This window comes from Microtus pennsylvanicus, chromosome 8 (assembly GCF_037038515.1).
Source record: "Microtus pennsylvanicus isolate mMicPen1 chromosome 8, mMicPen1.hap1, whole genome shotgun sequence".
NCBI classification, from domain to species: domain Eukaryota; kingdom Metazoa; phylum Chordata; class Mammalia; order Rodentia; family Cricetidae; genus Microtus; species Microtus pennsylvanicus.
The window spans coordinates 56825632-56844698 of NC_134586.1; the positions used below are offsets into that span (position 1 = coordinate 56825632).

Consider the following 19067-nt stretch of genomic DNA (forward strand, 5'->3'; position numbering starts at 1 on the left):
CCTCCCCAAAGTGCTGCAAGTAAGCTACGGAGTCTGTGAGGCAGGTAAAGCTGTGGAGTGGACAGCACAGTCAAACATAAAAAGCAGCCATGTCAGCTCTGGACCAGGTGTGCAGCTGGGAAGCTCATGTGTTGAGCTGGACCTCTGGGCTGGGCTCCAGGCTCTGCTACCAACCAGCTAGGGAGCTTGGAAAAATCATGTGGACTAAGCAGTCTCAGTCTACGCCATCCGTACAGCACAGCAGAGATTTGTACCTTCAGCGTGGAGTGCCTGTGAGATCAGACTGCAAGTGTGAGAGAAGAGCCTCGCCACTATTCAGGGGCATGGAGAGCTATCTCCCCCTCAGCCTGGCAAAGTCAAAGCACAGCCTTTCCCACTGTTGCTGACAGTTCTCCACCGTGCGGAGGGGTGGGACTTCACTGGGGAAAACCAGTTTGCAGTGTCTGCTGAAGCTAAACACACACCTACCTATGGCCCTGCTCTCCATGGTGGGGAATCCTAAGGCATCAACAGAGAGGAGGGTTAACTGTCCAGGGTGGCCTATACCACACAGTGAGAGCAAAGACTGTCCTAGAGCCCCTTCTTTCCTCTCAGAGAGGATAGTGGGACCCCATTTCTATAACATCCCAAATAAGCCACACAAAAGAATATGTCATTCAGGGGGACAAATATAAATGGTCACACCCAGAGAAAAGCCAGGCAAGGATGAGCAGAGGGAAAGAGGGTGATGGCTGCCTGGGAGAGAAAGAAGTAGGGACAACGGTCCTTACCGGGTAAGTGCACTGAGTCCCCCAGGCTGTGCCCTGCCAGCGCTTCCCCTCCCACGACCACCTTTTGTGGTTGCTCTGTTCCGTGCTGCGCGCGCGGCTGCCTGCCTTGCTTTGGTCCAGCTGCCTTGCACCTGATTGCCTTCCCGAGAGAGAAAGGTTCTCTTTGCGCCCAAGACCCGGCGCACCCAGCTCTGCAGGCCAGCCCCGCGCCCACGGTCCGCCTGGCACTGTCTCTCTCCTGCTGGGGTGGTCTTAACACGCCCCGCTGCAGGAACGCATACCGGACGGGTCAGTCATCCCTGAGCTTGGTTATCTTGGCACTGGCCACCGCCTGGGGCCTGCGAGGTGCAGTGGCCGTCCCACCTAACAGATTGGGCGCAAAAGCCAAGATGAGGGCAAGTACTCCCTTCAGCCTCAGTTTACCCTTTGGTGGACGAAAGCTCGGCTTCCAGCCCGTGCTCGTTATAGAGTGCGCCAAGTCCTGGGACTACCCCAACCACCTCATGCACCCCCCCAACACACACACACACCAACCCAGAGTTTTAAGGCTGAGGTGACATCGCCCTTTGAAGGCAAGCGGTGGGGCCCGATGCGCGCGCTGTCGGCGCGGGGCCGAGCGCCCCCTGCAGGACATCGGGGGTCCCGCCCCGCCTCCCGGCCCCGCCCCCCGGCTTCGGTTGGCGCATGCGCGCGGCACAGCGCTCCGCGGGGCGGCGAGAGCGAGGCCGGTCCGCAGCCGCGCGGCGCTCAGCGCCCCATTCATGCTGGGCAGCGGCGACGCAGCCACGCAGCGGAGCGGAGCCCGGGCGCAGCGGCCTCGGCGGCCTGCGCGGCGTGGGCGGCCCCGCGGAGGGGCAAGCGGCAGGGCGCGGCGATGGCCGGCGGCGGGGCGCGCCCGGGGTTGTCGGGTGAGTCGGGGCGCAACTTTCCCCGCGGGCAGCGGGAGCCTCATCGCGGCCCGGGGTCCCGAGTGGCCGTGGGGGGCGCTGGCGGTGGCCAGGGGGTGTGCGCGGGGACTGCGGCGCGCGTGTCCGCGGCTGGCGTGTCCTGCGGCTCCGGCCGGGCGCCCGCGTGTGTCCGGGCGCGGTCTCCGCGAAAGGCTGCCGCGTCCCGGCGGGTCGCATCGCGTAAGGGCCCCTACGATCCGGGCGGCGCAATGTCTATGGTCGTAGTCGCTGCCCCCTCCTTCAGGCAGAATAGAAAGTTTGCAGTGTACCCGCGAGGAGGGCCCTGCGGGTGCCCATGTCGGCCCGTGTAGCGCCGGGTCGGACCGGGCCGCGGGTGGGGACGTGGGCCGCAGGCGAGCGCCGCGCTGGGCAGGCCCGGGCAGGGCCGCCAGATTTGGGGAGGTCCCAGGCTGCGCCCTGGGCCGGCCTCGGGCCATGGGGTGGAAGTTGCAAGGATTCGTGAGGACTCCCGCCCCCTCCGGCCCCGGCGCGCGAGTGGGCTCCGCGGCCATCCCCGGCCCGCAGGCCCTCCACCCGGCGGCTGCAAGGGGCGGTGCGGTGCCACCGGAGAGGCCGCCGGCTCGGGCCTCCTCGGCCTCCCCCTGCGCAGGGCCTCCACGGGGTCATTCCTTCTGTGGAGGCTTAGCCCCTTGCTTCCTGGACGGTCCCAGGCCTGGTGTGTGTCGAGGACGGTGGCGGTGGTGGGCTTACTCTGACTGCAGCGGTGAAGGGCGAGCGTAGACTCCAGGGAGGCCCTTCTGTCTACAGAGACCCCAGGTGCAGCCCCGAAGGGGATGAGAAGGCTTCTGAGGGGCTACTAGGTGCCAGGAGCTGTCTCAGGCTCATCTGTGGGGTGCTGGGGCCACGCCCCTTGAAAGAAAGGGGTGTGTTGGGGGGATGGGAAGGAACTGAGCCTCTGCCCCTCAGCCAGGCTCCTACCTCTGGCTCACTGTCCCCTGGTGCTGCCTACCCCCTCCAGCAGGTCCTGGGGGTCTTCAGTCCTGTAGTGGTGGTACTATCTTGTGTGTCTCCAGCCCTTCGGGAGCACCCCCAATTTTCCAAGTCCTTTGCTTGTTGAGGGTGAGCAGGAGGAGATAGTGGTGCTACGTTGGGCTGGCCAAGAGTCTGGTGGGTCTGGGAAACACTCAGCTTGTGCCCTAGGCAGAGGCGCAAACCAGGGATTCTGCTTCAGGACTAAGCAGTCAGGTAGTGGGGAGGTGGCAGCTTGGAGCCCACCCAAGGTGTCTTCAGGCACAGAGGACAGTATGGGTGGAGGCTTGAGGTCTGTGTGCAAGGTTGGCTGGTATATGTTCTTGGGTTTGGGGCCAGACAAGATGTCATGGACAAAGCCACATCCCATGGAACCTCTGGCCAGGAGTATGGGACCCCAGGGAAGGCCAGAAGCTGGCACCTTTTCTGGACAGCAGGACTCCAAAGCCTCCAGGTAGAGAGTAGGCCACTGGAGACCATCTCCTCTGACCTCCCATAGGGTGGGGCAGGGTGACAAGGCAAAGCAGTCCTCTGGCTGCTGAGGGGGAAACCACTGGGTGAAATGACAGCAAGACCAGCCTGTCCACACCCATTAGGCTCCAGAGCATCAGGACCCAGGGAGCAAGCTGTACCCGTGTGAGGGCTCTGGGGTCTTTGTTTCTGAGCAAGAACCATGGTGTCATCCCAGCTTAGGAGAGGACAGGATACCAGCTCAGTGCACTCCACTGGAGGCCTGTTCCAGAGTGGCCCCTGACTGAGGCCCCCACCTCCAAGCCTGGCCTCTCTCCCTGGGTCCCTGTCTGCACTTGTTGGTGTTGGGGAGCTGTGGCTGTTCGTGCTGCCCCGTTAGCGTTTCCAGCAGGTGTGTTCTCCACGCCATCCTTCCAGAACACCTCCACCCTGCCAGTATCCCCTGGACCTGGTTCTCCTGGAACACATAGAGAGGCCCTCTGGGGGCTTCTGTAGTCTAAGTTGGCCAGGCAACTCACAGAACCCAGAGCCTGTCTGTTCCCTTCCCCCAGCCTGGCCCAGCACCCAGTATCAGGCCCTACTTTGTGGGCACACAGGGTTTTCTCAGTGAACCTGGCTCCTTTTCCTACCTGGGGTCTCTAGAAGCTCTAGCTTTTCCCTTTCTGACAGGGCTGGCTGTGTGACCTTGGATCTGTTGGAGTCCTGAGTCTCCTCTCTTTAAACTAGAGAAAGTAGCCCAGGCGTCCTTGCTAGTCTTTGTGCGTGGTAGGTGTGGGCTTGGAGTCCCCTCTTTTCCTGGCCGGCAGCCCTGTGCCCCCCAGGCCAATCCCTTCTCAGCAACTCCTGTTGGGAGGCAGGGGAGTGGGCCCAGAGCCAGGCTGGAGTTTGGATGGTAGCTTCTTCAGCCAGGTCCCTCCTGTTTAATATAAAAAGTAGGGCCCGTAATTGCATTAAGACGTGTATAATTATCCCGGAGGAGGGGAGAGCCCAGCCCCTGGTAATTGCAGGCCTGCTTTGAACTGATAAATGGTGAGTGATTCATGTTTTCTTTGGAGTTCACATGGACTCAGTGCTCAGCCCAGGCCCGTTTTGTCGGCAAGCAACCTGCTCTCTAGTCTGCTTTGGTTTGGGGGGTAGGGGACTTGTTGTGGGTGTTCTCTCTTCTTGGCTGCCTGTGGAGGCCCCTGGTGGCTGCTGGTCTTGGGGCATAAGGCAGCTGAAGATAGCCTGCTGGGAGGTTTCCTGCAAGGTGCTACCACCCTGCATCTGCTCTGGGATTTAGTCAACACTTTTTGCTTTCCTGAGCCTTAATTTCCCCATCTGGATTGATGCTGAGGGTAGCTTTTGTCCAGGCCTGGCTGACCACTCCTAGTGCCTTGGCTCACTTGTTCTCTCAGTCGCAAGTGTTTGCTGAATCTGCTTGGGCCCAGTGGCTCTGGAGAGAAAGGTTTTGCACCCAGCTTATGTCCTTTTGGGAGAACATTTGAGCAGTAAGTAGCCAGAGCCACTAACCAGACCTATGCCATGGATCAAGACAACTGAAAGCTAGCAGCTACTGCCTGCATGAGCAGGTCTGGAGGCATCTCTGGCTTCCCTGAGCAGCCTTGGTGGCAGAGCAGAGAGCGAGGTGCCTTGTGCTCTAGGGTAGGGCGTGGAAGATTAAGGGCTGAGCACCTGTAACTAGCTTCCTGCCTCTGGCTAGCTCCACACCTGGACTTGATGAGGGTACCATCTATAAGTCTCAGTTGTCCCCAGCTGTGAATGAGGCTGTTGGGGAGTGCAGTATGCAGGAGTCTAAAGAAGCTGTGTATGCTGGCTGACTGCCCACTCACCACACTAAACACTTCTATGGTCAGACATCAGCCAAGGAGTCGGGTAAGAGGACCCCCCTCCCCCCACACACACACCAAGCCCACAGGACAGGTTCTGTGACCGTGCTGTCTTCAAGAGTGTGGCATCTGTCCACCAGGACATGGACTTCAAACTGTTTTAGCCACCTGGAAAAAAGTGTTGCAATCCCTTTGATGGCTAGGGAAACTGAGGAAAAGGTATTGTCTCCATTAGGGCCGTTACATTTGACCAACACTACTTAATCGTGGAAGGTGGCACTTTGCAGGGGCTGTGGGTACACAGCTGGATTTGAGGTGTTGTGCAAAGGTTTGAAAGTCAGTGGGGGTCCAAAACGTGGCCCAAACTGCCTCATGGAGTCCTGGCTGGGGGTAGATACGGTGGAGGAACCAGGCAGGAGTGGGCAGAGGACACTATTGAGGGCTGGGGAGTGCTCTCTGCCTGGAGATGTGGGGTTTCTGGGGGAGCTGCTGCCTCTAGATTTGTCCTTAGAGTGCCAGCCTTGAGGTTTGTAAGATGCTGGGCCAAGGTCAACCAGGGAGCAATGCCAGAGTCAAGATCCCACAGAAGGTTTTACAGAATATCCTAAGCCAAGCTTGGAACTATTGCCATGTGGCTGTGGAACTGGGGAGCGGGGGACTCTTTCTGGTGGTGGGTAGGGATGCTGTGCTGGGAGTTGTTTTGGAATCTCAGGGGAGCAGTCCACACATCAGAGAGTGCCTAATAGTGTGGGACGTGGCTGCCCTGAGCCAAATGGTGCTGGGAGTCACCAAGGCAGCTGACACTGTGTGGAGGAGGGTGTGTGTTCCATAGCTTGTCTCTGCTTGGCTTTGGTGGGGGACACTGATACAGGAAACATGTCACTCATTTGAGATTGAGGATCTTGAGGGATCTTGATCCCCAGGGCATGGACGGGCTCTGCGTTAGGGTCATGTAGACCCCAGACTCTTGAAAGATGCTCTGTGTTCCTGGGCCCATTCTTATCTTGCCAGGAGTGGCAGGGCTCAGGCTCTAGTGGAGCACCCTGCTGCCAGGCAGGTATCCTGTTTTGCTGCTGCTAGCTGTAGTGTGTTCCCTGTGACACTTGCTTGCCCTTGCTGCCTGCATGCCTCAGGACACGGAAGTGCCTTCTTTGTTCTGGTCTGTCTGGGTAGTGGTCGGAGGTCTTTTTGGAGGTATCTTTAAAGCACACACTCATGTGGAGAACTCAGAGAATGAGGAGGCCATGCCTGGATGCCCTGTGCACATGTGGGCATCACCACACTCATACCCTCTCTTGCCTGTTCTTTCCAGGGCCAGGAAACCCAGTCCCATGATACTCACCCCTACAGGACCTGAATACCTTGACTTGAGGCCCCAGCCCACCATGCCACTGCCAACCCTGAGCCCTCGGACACCACTGTTGCTGCTGCTACTGTTGCTGCTGAGGGGTGTGTGGATGGCCATCAGCTCACCCCCAGCTGGTGTGGGTCCACAGCCTGCCTTCCGCACCTTTGTGGCCAATGACTGGGGCCTCACCCACCTGGTGGTTCACGAGCAGACAGGAGAGGTATATGTTGGCGCAGTGAACCGCATCTACAAGCTGTCAGGGAACCTGACCCTGCTTCGGGCCCATGTGACAGGCCCCGTAGAAGACAACGAGAAATGCTACCCACCCCCCAGTGTCCAGTCATGCCCACATGGCCTGGGCAGCACAGACAACGTCAACAAGCTTCTACTGCTGGACTATGCTGCCAACCGCCTGTTGGCCTGTGGCAGTGCCTCACAGGGCATCTGCCAGTTCCTGAGGTTGGACGATCTCTTCAAGCTGGGCGAGCCACACCACCGCAAGGAGCACTACCTGTCCAGTGTCCGAGAGGCCAGCAGCATGGCAGGAGTACTTATTGCTGGGACTCCTGGCCAGGGCCAGGCCAAGCTCTTCGTAGGGACACCCATCGATGGCAAATCAGAATACTTCCCCACATTGTCCAGTCGCCGGCTCATGGCCAATGAGGAAGATGCTGACATGTTTGGTTTCGTGTACCAGGATGAGTTTGTGTCATCTCAGCTCAAGATCCCATCAGACACACTGTCCAAGTTCCCAGCCTTTGACATCTACTATGTGTACAGTTTCCGCAGCGAGCAGTTCGTATACTACCTCACCCTGCAGCTGGACACGCAACTTACCTCGCCTGATGCCGCTGGTGAGCACTTCTTCACCTCCAAGATTGTGCGGCTGTGTGTGGATGACCCCAAGTTCTACTCCTATGTGGAGTTTCCCATTGGCTGCGAACAGGCTGGCGTGGAGTACCGCCTGGTGCAGGATGCCTACCTGAGCCGGCCAGGTCAGGTCCTGGCCAAGCAGCTGGGCCTTGCTGAGGATGAGGACGTGTTGTTCACCGTGTTCGCACAGGGCCAGAAGAACCGTGTGAAGCCGCCCAAGGAGTCGGCGCTGTGCCTATTCACACTGCGGGCCATTAAGGAGAAAATCAAAGAGCGCATCCAGTCATGCTACCGTGGTGAGGGCAAGCTTTCACTGCCTTGGCTGCTCAACAAGGAGCTGGGCTGCATCAACTCGGTGAGCAGGGGTAGGGAAGTATGGGTGGGGGCTCCTGTCACCCTTCCTGGGGTCACATCTTAGCTACACGTTGGTGTCCTTGCTCTATGCTGGGTCTACTTTCTGCTTTTTCCCCAGCCCTGAGGCAGAACCTGAACCCAGCATACCAGCCCCGAAAGTCTGCTCCTAGCCATGACATCACCGTGTGCCTTAGGAAGTGGGTGATAGCACCTGTCCATACAGCTCCAAAGCCCTCGGGGACTTTGGATGGTGATGACCACTTTTAGATTGCTCCCCTTTTACAGATGAGGTTATAAAGGCTAAGAGGTAGATTGACTGACCCAGGGTCATACGATTAGTACAAGGATCCCACACACTGTTTCTGTGGAGCTTATAATCCCCATAGCCTCCTGGCAGGCTGCCTGCCTCCTGGAACCCCACCGTGCCCAACGCTGGATGCTGAATGCACCATGGGATACCCTCCGAGAGAGGCCTTGACATAGAGGCAGCCCAGCTACCCTGCTGGATGCTCTGCAGCCATTGTTCTCTGCCCCCAAAGCCGGCTTTTCCTCCAGGAGGCTGCAGGTTTCCCATCTCAGAACTGGAGCCAGAGGCTGCTACTTGGAGTAGCGTGGAGCAGCAAGAGTCCCTGCCTTCTCAAAGGGTGGCTGTGGGCATGGCTGGGGCTCTAAATGCAGTTGGCTCCTCAGGCAGGCATTGTGTCCCCATGTGTACTCTGGATACCCTGCTCCTAGCCTCAGACCTGCCCTGATTATTTCCCAGGAATCCCCAGCCTCACTGGCCTCCCTCTGCATTTATATCAGTGGCCTCTACCCCAGCTAATGCCAGACTCCAGAAGAGAACCAGCTCTCCTCTTCCTTCTCCCCAAATTCCTGTCCTGTCTATCCACCCCCCTCCTGTGCCTCTACTCTAAACCAACTCAGGAACCTTGAGGTATTGATTGCTTCCTGCCGCCAGCACAGCAGGTCCCTCTCTGTGCTTTCTGGGTGTGCCCACTCCCTCCTGCCTTAAACATCGTCTTTGTCTACAAGCAAGGTGCAAATGTAAGATTTGCTGGAGGAATAATTCTATTGGCTGTCCCCCAATTCTAAGCCATCCTTCCTTTGTCCACCATGACCATTCCTGTAGTGGCTAGCCTGATTCCGTGGTTGTGGGCCCTATAGCTCACCGCCCTTCCCAGGGGTCACCCTCTCTGGGTCTTTTTGTCACTTTGGACACATTCACCGGATCTGGGCTATTTCACAGACCCTGTTTCTCCTCCAGAATTTTGTAGGCCTTGTTTGGGTCTGGGTAGCTCTATGGCTTCTCACTCCCACCCTAGGCCTCTGTCCCCCGCTGTGCTCAAGGTGAAGGTTCCGAGGGCTGCTAAATGCTTACCTTGCCACTTCTTACAGCCCCTGCAGATTGATGACGACTTCTGCGGGCAGGACTTCAACCAGCCACTGGGGGGCACGGTCACCATCGAGGGCACACCCCTTTTTGTGGACAAGGATGATGGCCTGACTGCTGTGGCTGCCTATGACTACCAGGGCCGCACCGTGGTTTTCGCTGGCACTCGCAGCGGCCGCATCCGCAAGGTCAGGCCTGTGTGGGCTTGGAGGGGCCACCCCTGGGTAGTGTGTGTGTGTGTGTGTGTGTGTGTGTGCGTGTGTGTGTACAGGTCCCATCCAAAGGAGAGAAGCAGATTTTCTCTGACAGGGACCTGGGTCTGTGCATGAGGTGGGTAGGTGCATGCCTCTGTGCCAGGCCCAGTGACCTTGAGGGGCTCAAATCTCCAGGAGCCCCTGAAGGGCCTCCTTCTTTTTGGGCTTCCCATGGGAAGTTGTTTTTTTTTTCTGTCCTGTTGTGTATCTGGGGGCCCAAGGGGCTTGTGACAGGGCTTGAGGTTGGCTCTGTTTTGCTGCACAAGATTTTCAGGATCATTGTACAGAAGTCTAAATCCTGGAGGGTGGCTTGGGTGTCAAGAGACTGGAGAGGAAGCTTGTGTCGATGTTGGGCTTAGCAGGACTATGCGGGCCCCCTCCCCACTGGGCCCTGCTTTCAGCCCTGGGAGATCTGGTGTCTGCTGAAGCAGCACTCTCTATGTCAGCTAGCCCCACTCCCATCCACCCTGCAGCAAAGCAATGCCAAGGCCAAGGGCAGGGCAAGGGGAGTGCCCCGCCCCATCACACCACAGCCTGGTATCCAGGGAGCAGGTGACTTGAGTGACCCATGGACCAGCTCAGGCCTTGGGATGAGGCTGGCTCTGCGTACTGGCCGGTTTGATTTCTAGGCTCTCTTCCTCTCCAGAACTAGTTAGACAGGGAGGGCTTCCAGGAGAAGCTGTGGGTCTGCCTGTCACTGCATGGGCAGTGGGTGGGTAGGGTTCCACCTGGGTGGAAGGAGCTTCCAGTAACACTGAAAGGTGGAGTTGCCTGGGTACCTTGAGAACCATCAAGTAGGGCCAAGAGATGAAATAACAGCTGAGAGCTCTTTTGACACCCCCCCCCCCATCCCTCTGGCCTGCCTGCTCGCATGCCCGTGGGTAAAGACTAGGCCCAGAGCCAGGAAGACCTGTCTGCTCTCAGCCCCCTAACCTTGCATGTGGAAACCACATCCCAGCCTTGCCCGTTAAGGAATCTCTGGGAAGTCTTCATTCTCAGTGTCCGTATCCTGGGCTGGGTGCTGCTGGTAGTCTTGAGGCCTTGCGATCCGAGCTGATAATTGAGGGGCCTCCAGGGTAAACAAGGAATCCCATGGATTTTCTACTTTAGAGTCCTGGTGCTTGGCCAGTGGAGGTGGGAGGTTGAATGGCTCAGACCAGGCCCCTGCTGCCCATGGAGCCCTGTCCTGTTCATTGTGACTCCCAGGTGGTGTAGGTGTGCTCTGAGCTCCATTGTGGCCTCTTCTGTAACCTACAAGTGCCTCAAGGAGGCACATGGGACTGGGAAGCCACTGAGAGAGGTTGTTGAATATGTGTTGAGAAGGGTCATAGAAGCTAGGGTGCAGTATACCTAGAGACTTCTCTTGGGGTTCCCTAGTACCTGCCTCCCAGCTGGAGATGGGCTTCTGTGGTTGGGAGTGTCCCTTTTGATGTCCTGTGGACTAGGGGTGGCAGACAGACCCAAGTGAGGCTGGGAGAACAGGTCCCTCCAGTCCTGTCTCCTTCCTGCCTCCTGGGCCCCAGGGGCCCCTTTGGTTACGGCTGACTGGCAAACTCAGAGCATACATGTTCCCTTGAGTCTTGGTTGGCAGTGCTCCCACAGAGAGGGAACTGAGTCCGGTTATGGGACCTTGGAGACTGTCTATGAGCAGAGGCTGCACTGTGGTGATATCTGTGTCAGAGGTTGAATTGCTAACCCTCCCCCATTCCTCACTCCTGCCTCCCCTCGTCCCCATGCCCAAGAGGGCAGGTAGGAATGAAGTCCTCTCTGCTGCCTCGGCCAGGTTACCCCCTTGAGATTCTGTTTGTACAGCCACTGGACAGTCCCACTGAGGAGCTGGTTCTTTGCCCCCAGCCAGTGTCCTCATCAGGCCAAGGGCCTCCCTTCCCGCCTGCCAGAGCCTGGCCTGTGACTTAGGCTCCTCCCATCCCTGGGTACAGATGGCTAAGTACAGCGCTTGAGTGGATGGGGCCTTGTCTGGGGCATATGGAATCATCTGCAGGGGCAGGGGGCGCAAAGTTGAACCAACATTTCATTTAGATGTCTGTGTTTGAACTGGGTGCATGCTGTGCCACTCAGGACGTGGATATAATTACACCATGGGGCCCCTGCTGTCTGGCCCTTTTCACCCAATCCACCTGTCCCAGTCGTGGGATTTCCTGAAATAGTTCAACAGGTGTTCCTGTCTTATCGATCATCTTTTGTTGCTAATGTTGTGCAAATGAGGTGTTTCTGAAGTTTTGTCCGCTCTCTGCTGGCTGTGTGAGCCTTTCTAAGCCCTCTTTTCAGCACTTCTGCAGAGCCTAACAGGCGCCCTTCCTGTGAGCATGCACTGAGTACTCGTGACTGACTCACCCAAAGCCTCACAGCCATCCCAGCACCTGTTCCACAGATTGGGAAACTGAGGCACAGAGCAGTCCTGTCACATGAATCAAGGGCCCTTATTCCTTCCCTCCCCTCTTCAGTGGGTCCTTGGAGGATGACTGGAACCTAGTAGGGCTCTGAGACTTAGGCTATGCTTTAGTGACTCTGAGGAGCCCCTTTTTCTCAGTTGCTGGCCCCCAGGACTGCATTCAGAGTTGCTTTGGTGGCCTTTGAGATTGGAGTAGCCTCCCTGCAGTATCTTTACGTTGTCCTTGGCTTGGAAATGCCTGTAGTTCCCACTGCTGGGCCTGGGGCCTGGGCCACCTCCAGGCTACAAGATTCCCACAGCCTGTACCTCCCCAGGTCATGGCCCTGACAGATGGGCAACTTTCTATGGTCCCCTGTTCAAGCCAGTACTAGCCTTTTGCCTGGGCTGCCGGCTACCTCCTGCATCTGGGCTTTAGAGTGGCCTCCTGAGCCCTCTTGTTTTTAACCATGCTCCTCCCACTCCTGAGGCTTCTGGTCTTGGCTCTGCTGGTTGACCAACAGTACACAGGGGTGCCTGTGGCCCCACTCTCAGCCCTGAGTGTTGGAGCCTGGACTCTGGGGACCCCAGGCCATTGCCTGACCTAGGGCAGGCAGGCTGGGCTGGCCCCTCCTATCTTTCCCAGGCCTGGGACTTCCAGGGCTTTAAAAAGCATCTAGGGAGCTCCAGAGACTTGGCTGGCCCTAGGCCAGGCCCTGCCAAACGTGTTGTTGTGTAAAATTGTAGCGATTAATTTAAGACCTGCCAACTTCAGCTGCTCAAGGCTGGCTAGGGTGCTCCTACCTCCCCCTTCTTCCCCAGAGTCCTGCCTGCCAACATGACCCCCCCCCCCATAAAGGCCATCTCTCTGGAATGCCCCTCCCAGCATCTTCCTGGGTCCCCAGAGTCCCAGTCCTGTGAATAGCTCCCCCTGCAGCCTCCAAAGAGCCATTTCTGGCCAGAGTTCCCAATTGCAGCCCTTGTTTGGTCCTGCAAGATGACCCAGGTACCTCTGCGAAAATAGGCTCTGGACTCCTGCCAAGTACTTGCTCCAGGCTACTGCTGAGCTGGGAAGAAAGGGGTACCCCAGGCCAGTCACCTTGTCCATTTATACTTCAGGGCCAAGGGACTCTGCATGCTGAGGTTCAGCCAGGTCCTCTGGTAAGCATGCCAGATAGAATATTACTTCTTCTGCCGGGGTAGCTGCCCTTGCTGCCTCCCCCCCACCCCCAGAAGAATCTGGATGTCTATTTTTTTGTGTGAAAGTTTGCTTAATGTTGGAATTAACCTATGTTTTCAGAAAGTTCTATGAGCCACCTAGTGTGCTTTGCCAGAGATTCATGCTATGGCATTATACAGCTGAGTAAAGGCATCGCAGACCACTGGGGGTGCCAAGGCTGAAGGAGGGGCCTGAGGAAGCACTCATCTTCTTGGGCCACTTTAGGGGCCAGCCATTGAGGAGGTCTACCCTGGCTCTCCTGAAATCTCTTTCCTTTCCTGGACTTGCATGAGCCTAAACCTCCCTATGAGCTGTCCAGGGTCTTGGAGAAGGTGGAAGACAGGACTAGGGTGTGGATAAGGGCAGGGCCAGTGGTATTCCTTATGATCCAGGACCATCACATTCTCTTATCTATTTGCTACTGTGAGCCTCTGGAACAGGGATGTGGCTGCAGGCTCAGTGCCCTGCTAGATCCGTGCTCACAGGCCTGGAAGACCTAACCCTTTATCCTGTGCTGCCCATTTAACCAGGCATAGATGCCTGGTTCTCCCCAGGGTGTTTATCAGTATCTTCACATGATGTTCTGAGAAGTGGGCACAGCTCTGCTCAGCACATCTGAAGCCTGAAGCAGATGTGAAACCTCCAGCCGGCTTGCTGTGCAGTTCAAGTGTGCCAGAGGCCTTCTTCATTTACAGCTGTTTCTGCTGTTTGTAGAATCTGTACCACTGCAGCCCAGCAGCCTGGGGACAAATAGCCCCGCCTGCCACCAAAAGCCCTTGACCTTGGATGCCTCCAGCTTGCTCTCTTTGCCTCTGCACCCAGCCCTGCTTGAGACCCTGTGTCTGGAGGCACCCATAATGGTGCCCACAGTGAAGGATCCCTGGGGGACACATTACCTTCCTCTGACCCCCTCCCAGGCTCTGCCATCGCAGGGATGCCCTGGCTGACCTCCTGCGGCTGTCATGCTGGGAATGGATTGAGTCATGTACATTTCCTTTGTGTCCTTTGCTCAGTTGCTGTGAGGTTCATCCTGACCGCAGTGCCAAGCTGTGGCCTGCTCTAGGTCCATGAACTACACAGTGTTGGCCACATGCAGGTCAAGCATGCAGCCCTCTGCTTGGCATGCAGTGTTTCATGCAATGCTGCTCCAAAGACCCGACCTTTGAGGGATAGGTTCTGACTGTGTTGGGAGGAGCTGCTAGGCTCCTTCTTGATCTTCTCATCCAACCTCTGATATCTTGTTCTAAGCACTCTGGGAGACCCATGGCTCTGCTTGGCAGGACCTATTTCTGATTTCTCCCTCTGCTTGTTGTGAGTAGGGAATAGAGGGGCCCAGGCTGCCTGCCTTTTCTGGAGTAGATTTGCCCCTATGGAACCTAAGTACTCCTGGGAGCACTACCACCCTCTTGCTGGTGCTAAAGGAGGCGTGCAACCAGGGGCCGAGTCAAGACACAGACTTTATCAGTGCTAGCTAACTACTAGCTCCAGTCTGAAAGCACATAAGCTCCTAGTGGGCAAGAGGTCACCGAGATGCACATGACAGTCACCCTTAGAACAATCAGCTGACATTGTGCCCTGCTGTCAGTACCCACCCTCGGCAGTCTTTCCCCGTGGTAGCAGTCAGGGTGCATCTATGGCAGGGGAGGCCAGAATAGCCCCCAACCCAGGGCTCTCCTCGGGAAAGTGTTTCATGAGTAGAGAACAGTGTAATCCGAGCCCAGAGTCTCCCCTCAACCTCTGGTAAGATGCTGTCTCCTGTAGGACTATAAACCCGTGAGTTCTCACAGTCCTAAGAAGTGAGTGGACCAGAGCAATCTACCGCATGGAAGAGGTCAGTGCAGGAGCAGGCTGCAGCTGGTCCTCACAGCCCTGGCTGTCCTCTGTTAGAGCTCTAGCCTCCTTGCCCCCCACTTTTATGTGTGGTGAAGGGAGAGGCTTGAGAGGTGTGACTCCTGGAACCCCTGCCTACACCTGGTCCGATTATAGCTATTGGGCACCTTCAGAGCGTGTTTTGTCATTCAGTTATGGGCAGCATAAGTGCCAGCTACTCTTAGGCTATCCAACTGCTTGCCCTTTGAGAGTGGTGGGGATCCAGCAAGGGGCTAGAAGAAAGACCTTTAAGGGAATGGAGACTGCCTTATGTACCTCCTTCTATGACGACCTCCCAAGGAAGACAGGCTTGGCAGTTGTGTCTCCAGAAGCTAATATACTCATGGGCTGCTGCCCCTGGTCTGTTCTCCCTGAGACCCTGTCCTGCAGAGTGAGATCTGCTCGTTCAGTACACTCCCACAAGCAGGGAGGCCAGGGCTGAATACTTTGTAGGGTCAGCCCAAGCTGCTTTCTTGGGGTGAGCAGAGCAAGGGACCTCTCCTTTCTTGGGTTAGGCAAAACTGGGCAGCCCCCTGCCTCCGGGCAGCTAGGGCGCGTGCCGGCCTTGGCATACAGCCTGGATGGCCCAGACATCCTCTTCAGCAACCCCGCCTGCCCTTGGTCTGGATAATGGCCCTATTGTTGGCTCTGGACCGGACAGACAGCTGACCTGGCCAGGCTGTCAGCTGCCTGCCCACCCGCCTGCAGCAGTTGGCCAGGGCCTTAGAGGTGATTGGAGCCCAGCAAGCAGCCTGGCTAGCCTGGAGCTCTGGCCTTCTCCACTAGTGGCAAATTTAACAAGACTCTCTCTGATCTCTCCTGAGGTATTCTGGGAACCATGGGTAGGGTGTTCCCTGGTCTACCATATCGTGGTTGGTGCTCTGTCCATTGGGGAGATCAGTCTGACCTGGCTTCTTTCCTTGGTCAGCTCAGATTTCAGGTTCACCCTCAACAAATAGGACAGAGGCCTAAGGCTTGATAGGCACAGGGACAGGGTGGGGGAAGCCTGTGTCACCAAACTGGGGTGAATAGGTGCTGGTGTTGCTTGAGACTGTGTCCAAGGAGGCTAGGTGGCTCCTCCACAGCCTCTGGGAGCAATGGGCTATTGAGGACAGTTATGGAAGATTCTGGTGCCTGGGGAAAAGTATGAGAAGTAAGAAGGCAACAGCTGGAGGTGGTAAGGATGCCTGGGATGCCCCAGTCTGTGCCTTCCCGTGCTCTGCCAGCTACCCAGCTGCTTTTCAAAGGGCTACTAGACCAGCTGTCTCCAGGTGGGTGGCCCTGGAGTGGACAGCTGTGGGCTGAGACATTGGCACGTGGGCTCTGCTGCCCTGCTAATGCCCTGGCCCTGGGCCCACTCTGCCTTCTGAAGCTCTTGCTTTTGCCCTCCTGGGATGCCCTCCTGGATGCCTCCCCAGAACTTCTGGGTAGACTATGTCCCCAGTTGCAGTCGTGGGTCTATGGCTTGGTTCTTCTCACAGGTTTTGTGTGAGTCTCAGTTTACCTCTTATCAATGTAGTCTAATGAAGCTATACTGTAGTGACTGTAACTTAGTGGGATGCAGCATGACCTGGGGACCATTACTTCAGTCAGGTATTTCCCTAATGTTTGCACATGTGGGCCTCATTGTTCATGTGTAAAAGTGCACATGGGAACCCCATCAAATGCATATATACATACAAATTTATGTATATATACATATTACATAGGTATATACATGGGGACCCCACCATGCATATGTATATAAGGGACCCCATTACACATGCATAGACAGAGTCCCTATTACATGTGTACAAGGGGATTCCATCTACAGGTACACATGGGGAGTCTATATGTATGTATATGGGAATCCCACTACATGTACATATGAAGGTCCTATTAAACACATAGATACAGGAACCTCATCATACATATGTGCATATGGACCACATCCTATGTGGTACACATGTTCTTTATTATACACATACACGTGTATTCTATTATGCATAGATCCAGGGACTACATATACATGTACACAGGGACCCATCACATACATCTCCACTGAGACCCCATCACATGTTTGTGAATAGTCCTTCCTACACATGTATACAGGGCTCCTCTCCATATGCTCACACAAGGATCCATCATGTATGTACAGAGGGATATCATACATCTTTATTTTCAGAGATTAGAACATGCCTGTGCACACAAATACCCCATTATACTTGTATATGCAAAGGTCATACATATATACACAGAGTCCCTATCACATGTGTCACATGTGTCACATGTATACACCGAGACCCCCTCCACTCATATGCACATCAAGGCCCTATCACACATGTGCACACAGGAATTCATAATCGCATATGTGTCCGTGACCCTTGTCCCAACTGGTATGTACACACAGACCTGTCATAGATATACCCATTGCACATTTGATCACAGGGACACCATATGTGTACATATAGGAATCTGTTTCATGTGTGTACACAGGGACCTCATCATATGTATACAAAGGTGCCTCATCACCCACATGTACACAGAGACTCCATCATGTATGCATTTAAGGAACTCCATCACTCACTGTACACACAGGGACCCATCAGTATGCACTTAGAGAATTCCACACACACACACACATGTTCTCACAGGGACCCCATCATGCCTGTACCTTGGGAACTCCATCACACACGTGTTCTCACATGGCCTTGTGTTTCCTAATTCTGTGATAAAATACCCTGACATAAACAACCTAAAGGAGAAAGGGTTTGTTTAGCTCACTGTCCTAGAGGGGTAGAGTCCTTCACAGCAGGGCAGGACATGGCAGCAGGCAGGGCCAGGCTATAACCCTCAAGGCCCACTCCAGTGATGACATCTTTACTAAGACTCCCACCTCCAGCAGGTCCCATGAGCTTCCTACACAGTCCACCAGCTGGGAATTAAGTAAACACACGCACGACATTTCATATTCGAAACATAAGCCCCATTATCACACAGGCACTCAAGGGACACTGTAACACATGTGATAGCCACATCACACTGCTATGTACAGAGATCCTGTCAGGCCTGAACATGGCTTGGCTCAGTCATGTCTATAACCCCCTGATGTCCCGTCTTCCTCCAGCTTAGGAGTGGTCCCTCCTCAGAGTTCCTCTACTGGGGCTGTATCCCTGGGACCTGATTGTGGATATGGCCCATTGCTGGGCAGGTGGATGGACAGCTGGACTCACACACCCCCAACTGCAGCTGTCTGTTGGGACCACCTGTTCCAGTCAATTAAGCAGCAGGCAGGGGGCAGGGCCTCCTGAGCCTGGGTGGCCTGCAGCTCTTTCCTTACTGCCCTGGCCCTGGCCTGCCCATTCCGTGCATGTCTAGAGCTAGTGTGTCTACCCAGGCTGGAAAGAGTAATGGCGGGTGGTGGCAGGTGGGATAGGACTGGGTCATGTCCCCAGCCTTACTTTGCCAGTGGTGGTCAGTGTGGCAAGAAGAAACTCCCTGGGTCCCTGTCCAGAGCACCCGACATGCTGGGTACAGAGCTGTCAGCCGGGAGTGAAGAGGGTAGGATTTTCCTGAGATGTGGAGGTGGGTGAAGCCCAGCGTGCGGGGAGTAGAGTCCTGGTTATGGTCTTAGAGGCTTAAGGGGCATGGTCTGGAGCTCTCAGTCCCCTGCACACTGCACAGCCTTGTTTCCTGGCACCTGCCTCTGTTGGGGTGGTGAAGCTGGTGTTTCCTTCCCTTTCCTTGGGTAGAGAAACTACCATGGAGAACTTCAGCACTCCACATGAGTCCTTTCACATGAGAGACAGCCAAGCCAAGTTTGGGCCTGTGCAGTGTGGGTCTAGCCTTGCCATGACTGCTGTGCCCACAGTACATCAGTGTCAGCAGCTCTGGCACAGTCCTCAAGGACCTGACTCCCGCCCCTGCTCTGACATATGACATGGCTGGGCAGTATAGGTTTGGGTTAAGGCTAGTGTCCTCTCCAGCTCCAGGGGCACTGGGCTGCTGTGGCCCCTTACCACCTTAGCCAGCTGCTCTTGCTTGTCCATTTACAGGCCTAGGAACAAGTTTGGGCAACTATGGGCCCAGCCCCAGCAGGTCTCCCAGGACATCCTCCCTTACCCTGCTCTTCCGGGCCTGGTTTGACTTAAGCCTGTCTTAGCGGAGAGGCAGCTGAGCGGATGTGGGGGGTGGCCCAGGCTCTCAGGAATGTGACCCTCCCCCTCTCTCTCAGCCAGCAGTCTCTTGGCCCAGAGACACAAGGCCCCACCCTGGCTGGCCCCTCGCCCGGCTCCTGACAGAACTGGCCTACACAGGGTGCTGTTTTTGCCTGACCCTGCTGCCCCCAGGTCTGCCCTGTCCCCTCTCTATGGGGTACAGAGAAG

The 19067-nt window shown here is 56.1% G+C and overlaps 1 protein-coding gene across 1 annotated transcript in view; it reads left to right on the forward strand.

The window, feature by feature from the left end:
• Positions 1-1485: 1485 nt before the first annotated feature.
• Plxna1 (plexin A1) overlaps positions 1486-19067 on the forward strand; it is a 46249-nt gene continuing 28667 nt past the window's right edge. Inside the window, exons 1-3 of the mRNA XM_075983529.1 lie at positions 1486-1678; positions 6320-7583; positions 8978-9160. Of these exons, the coding sequence (XP_075839644.1) occupies positions 6339-7583; positions 8978-9160 (1428 nt within the window). The 5' untranslated portion in view covers positions 1486-1678; positions 6320-6338. The remainder of the gene's footprint in view (positions 1679-6319; positions 7584-8977; positions 9161-19067) is intronic.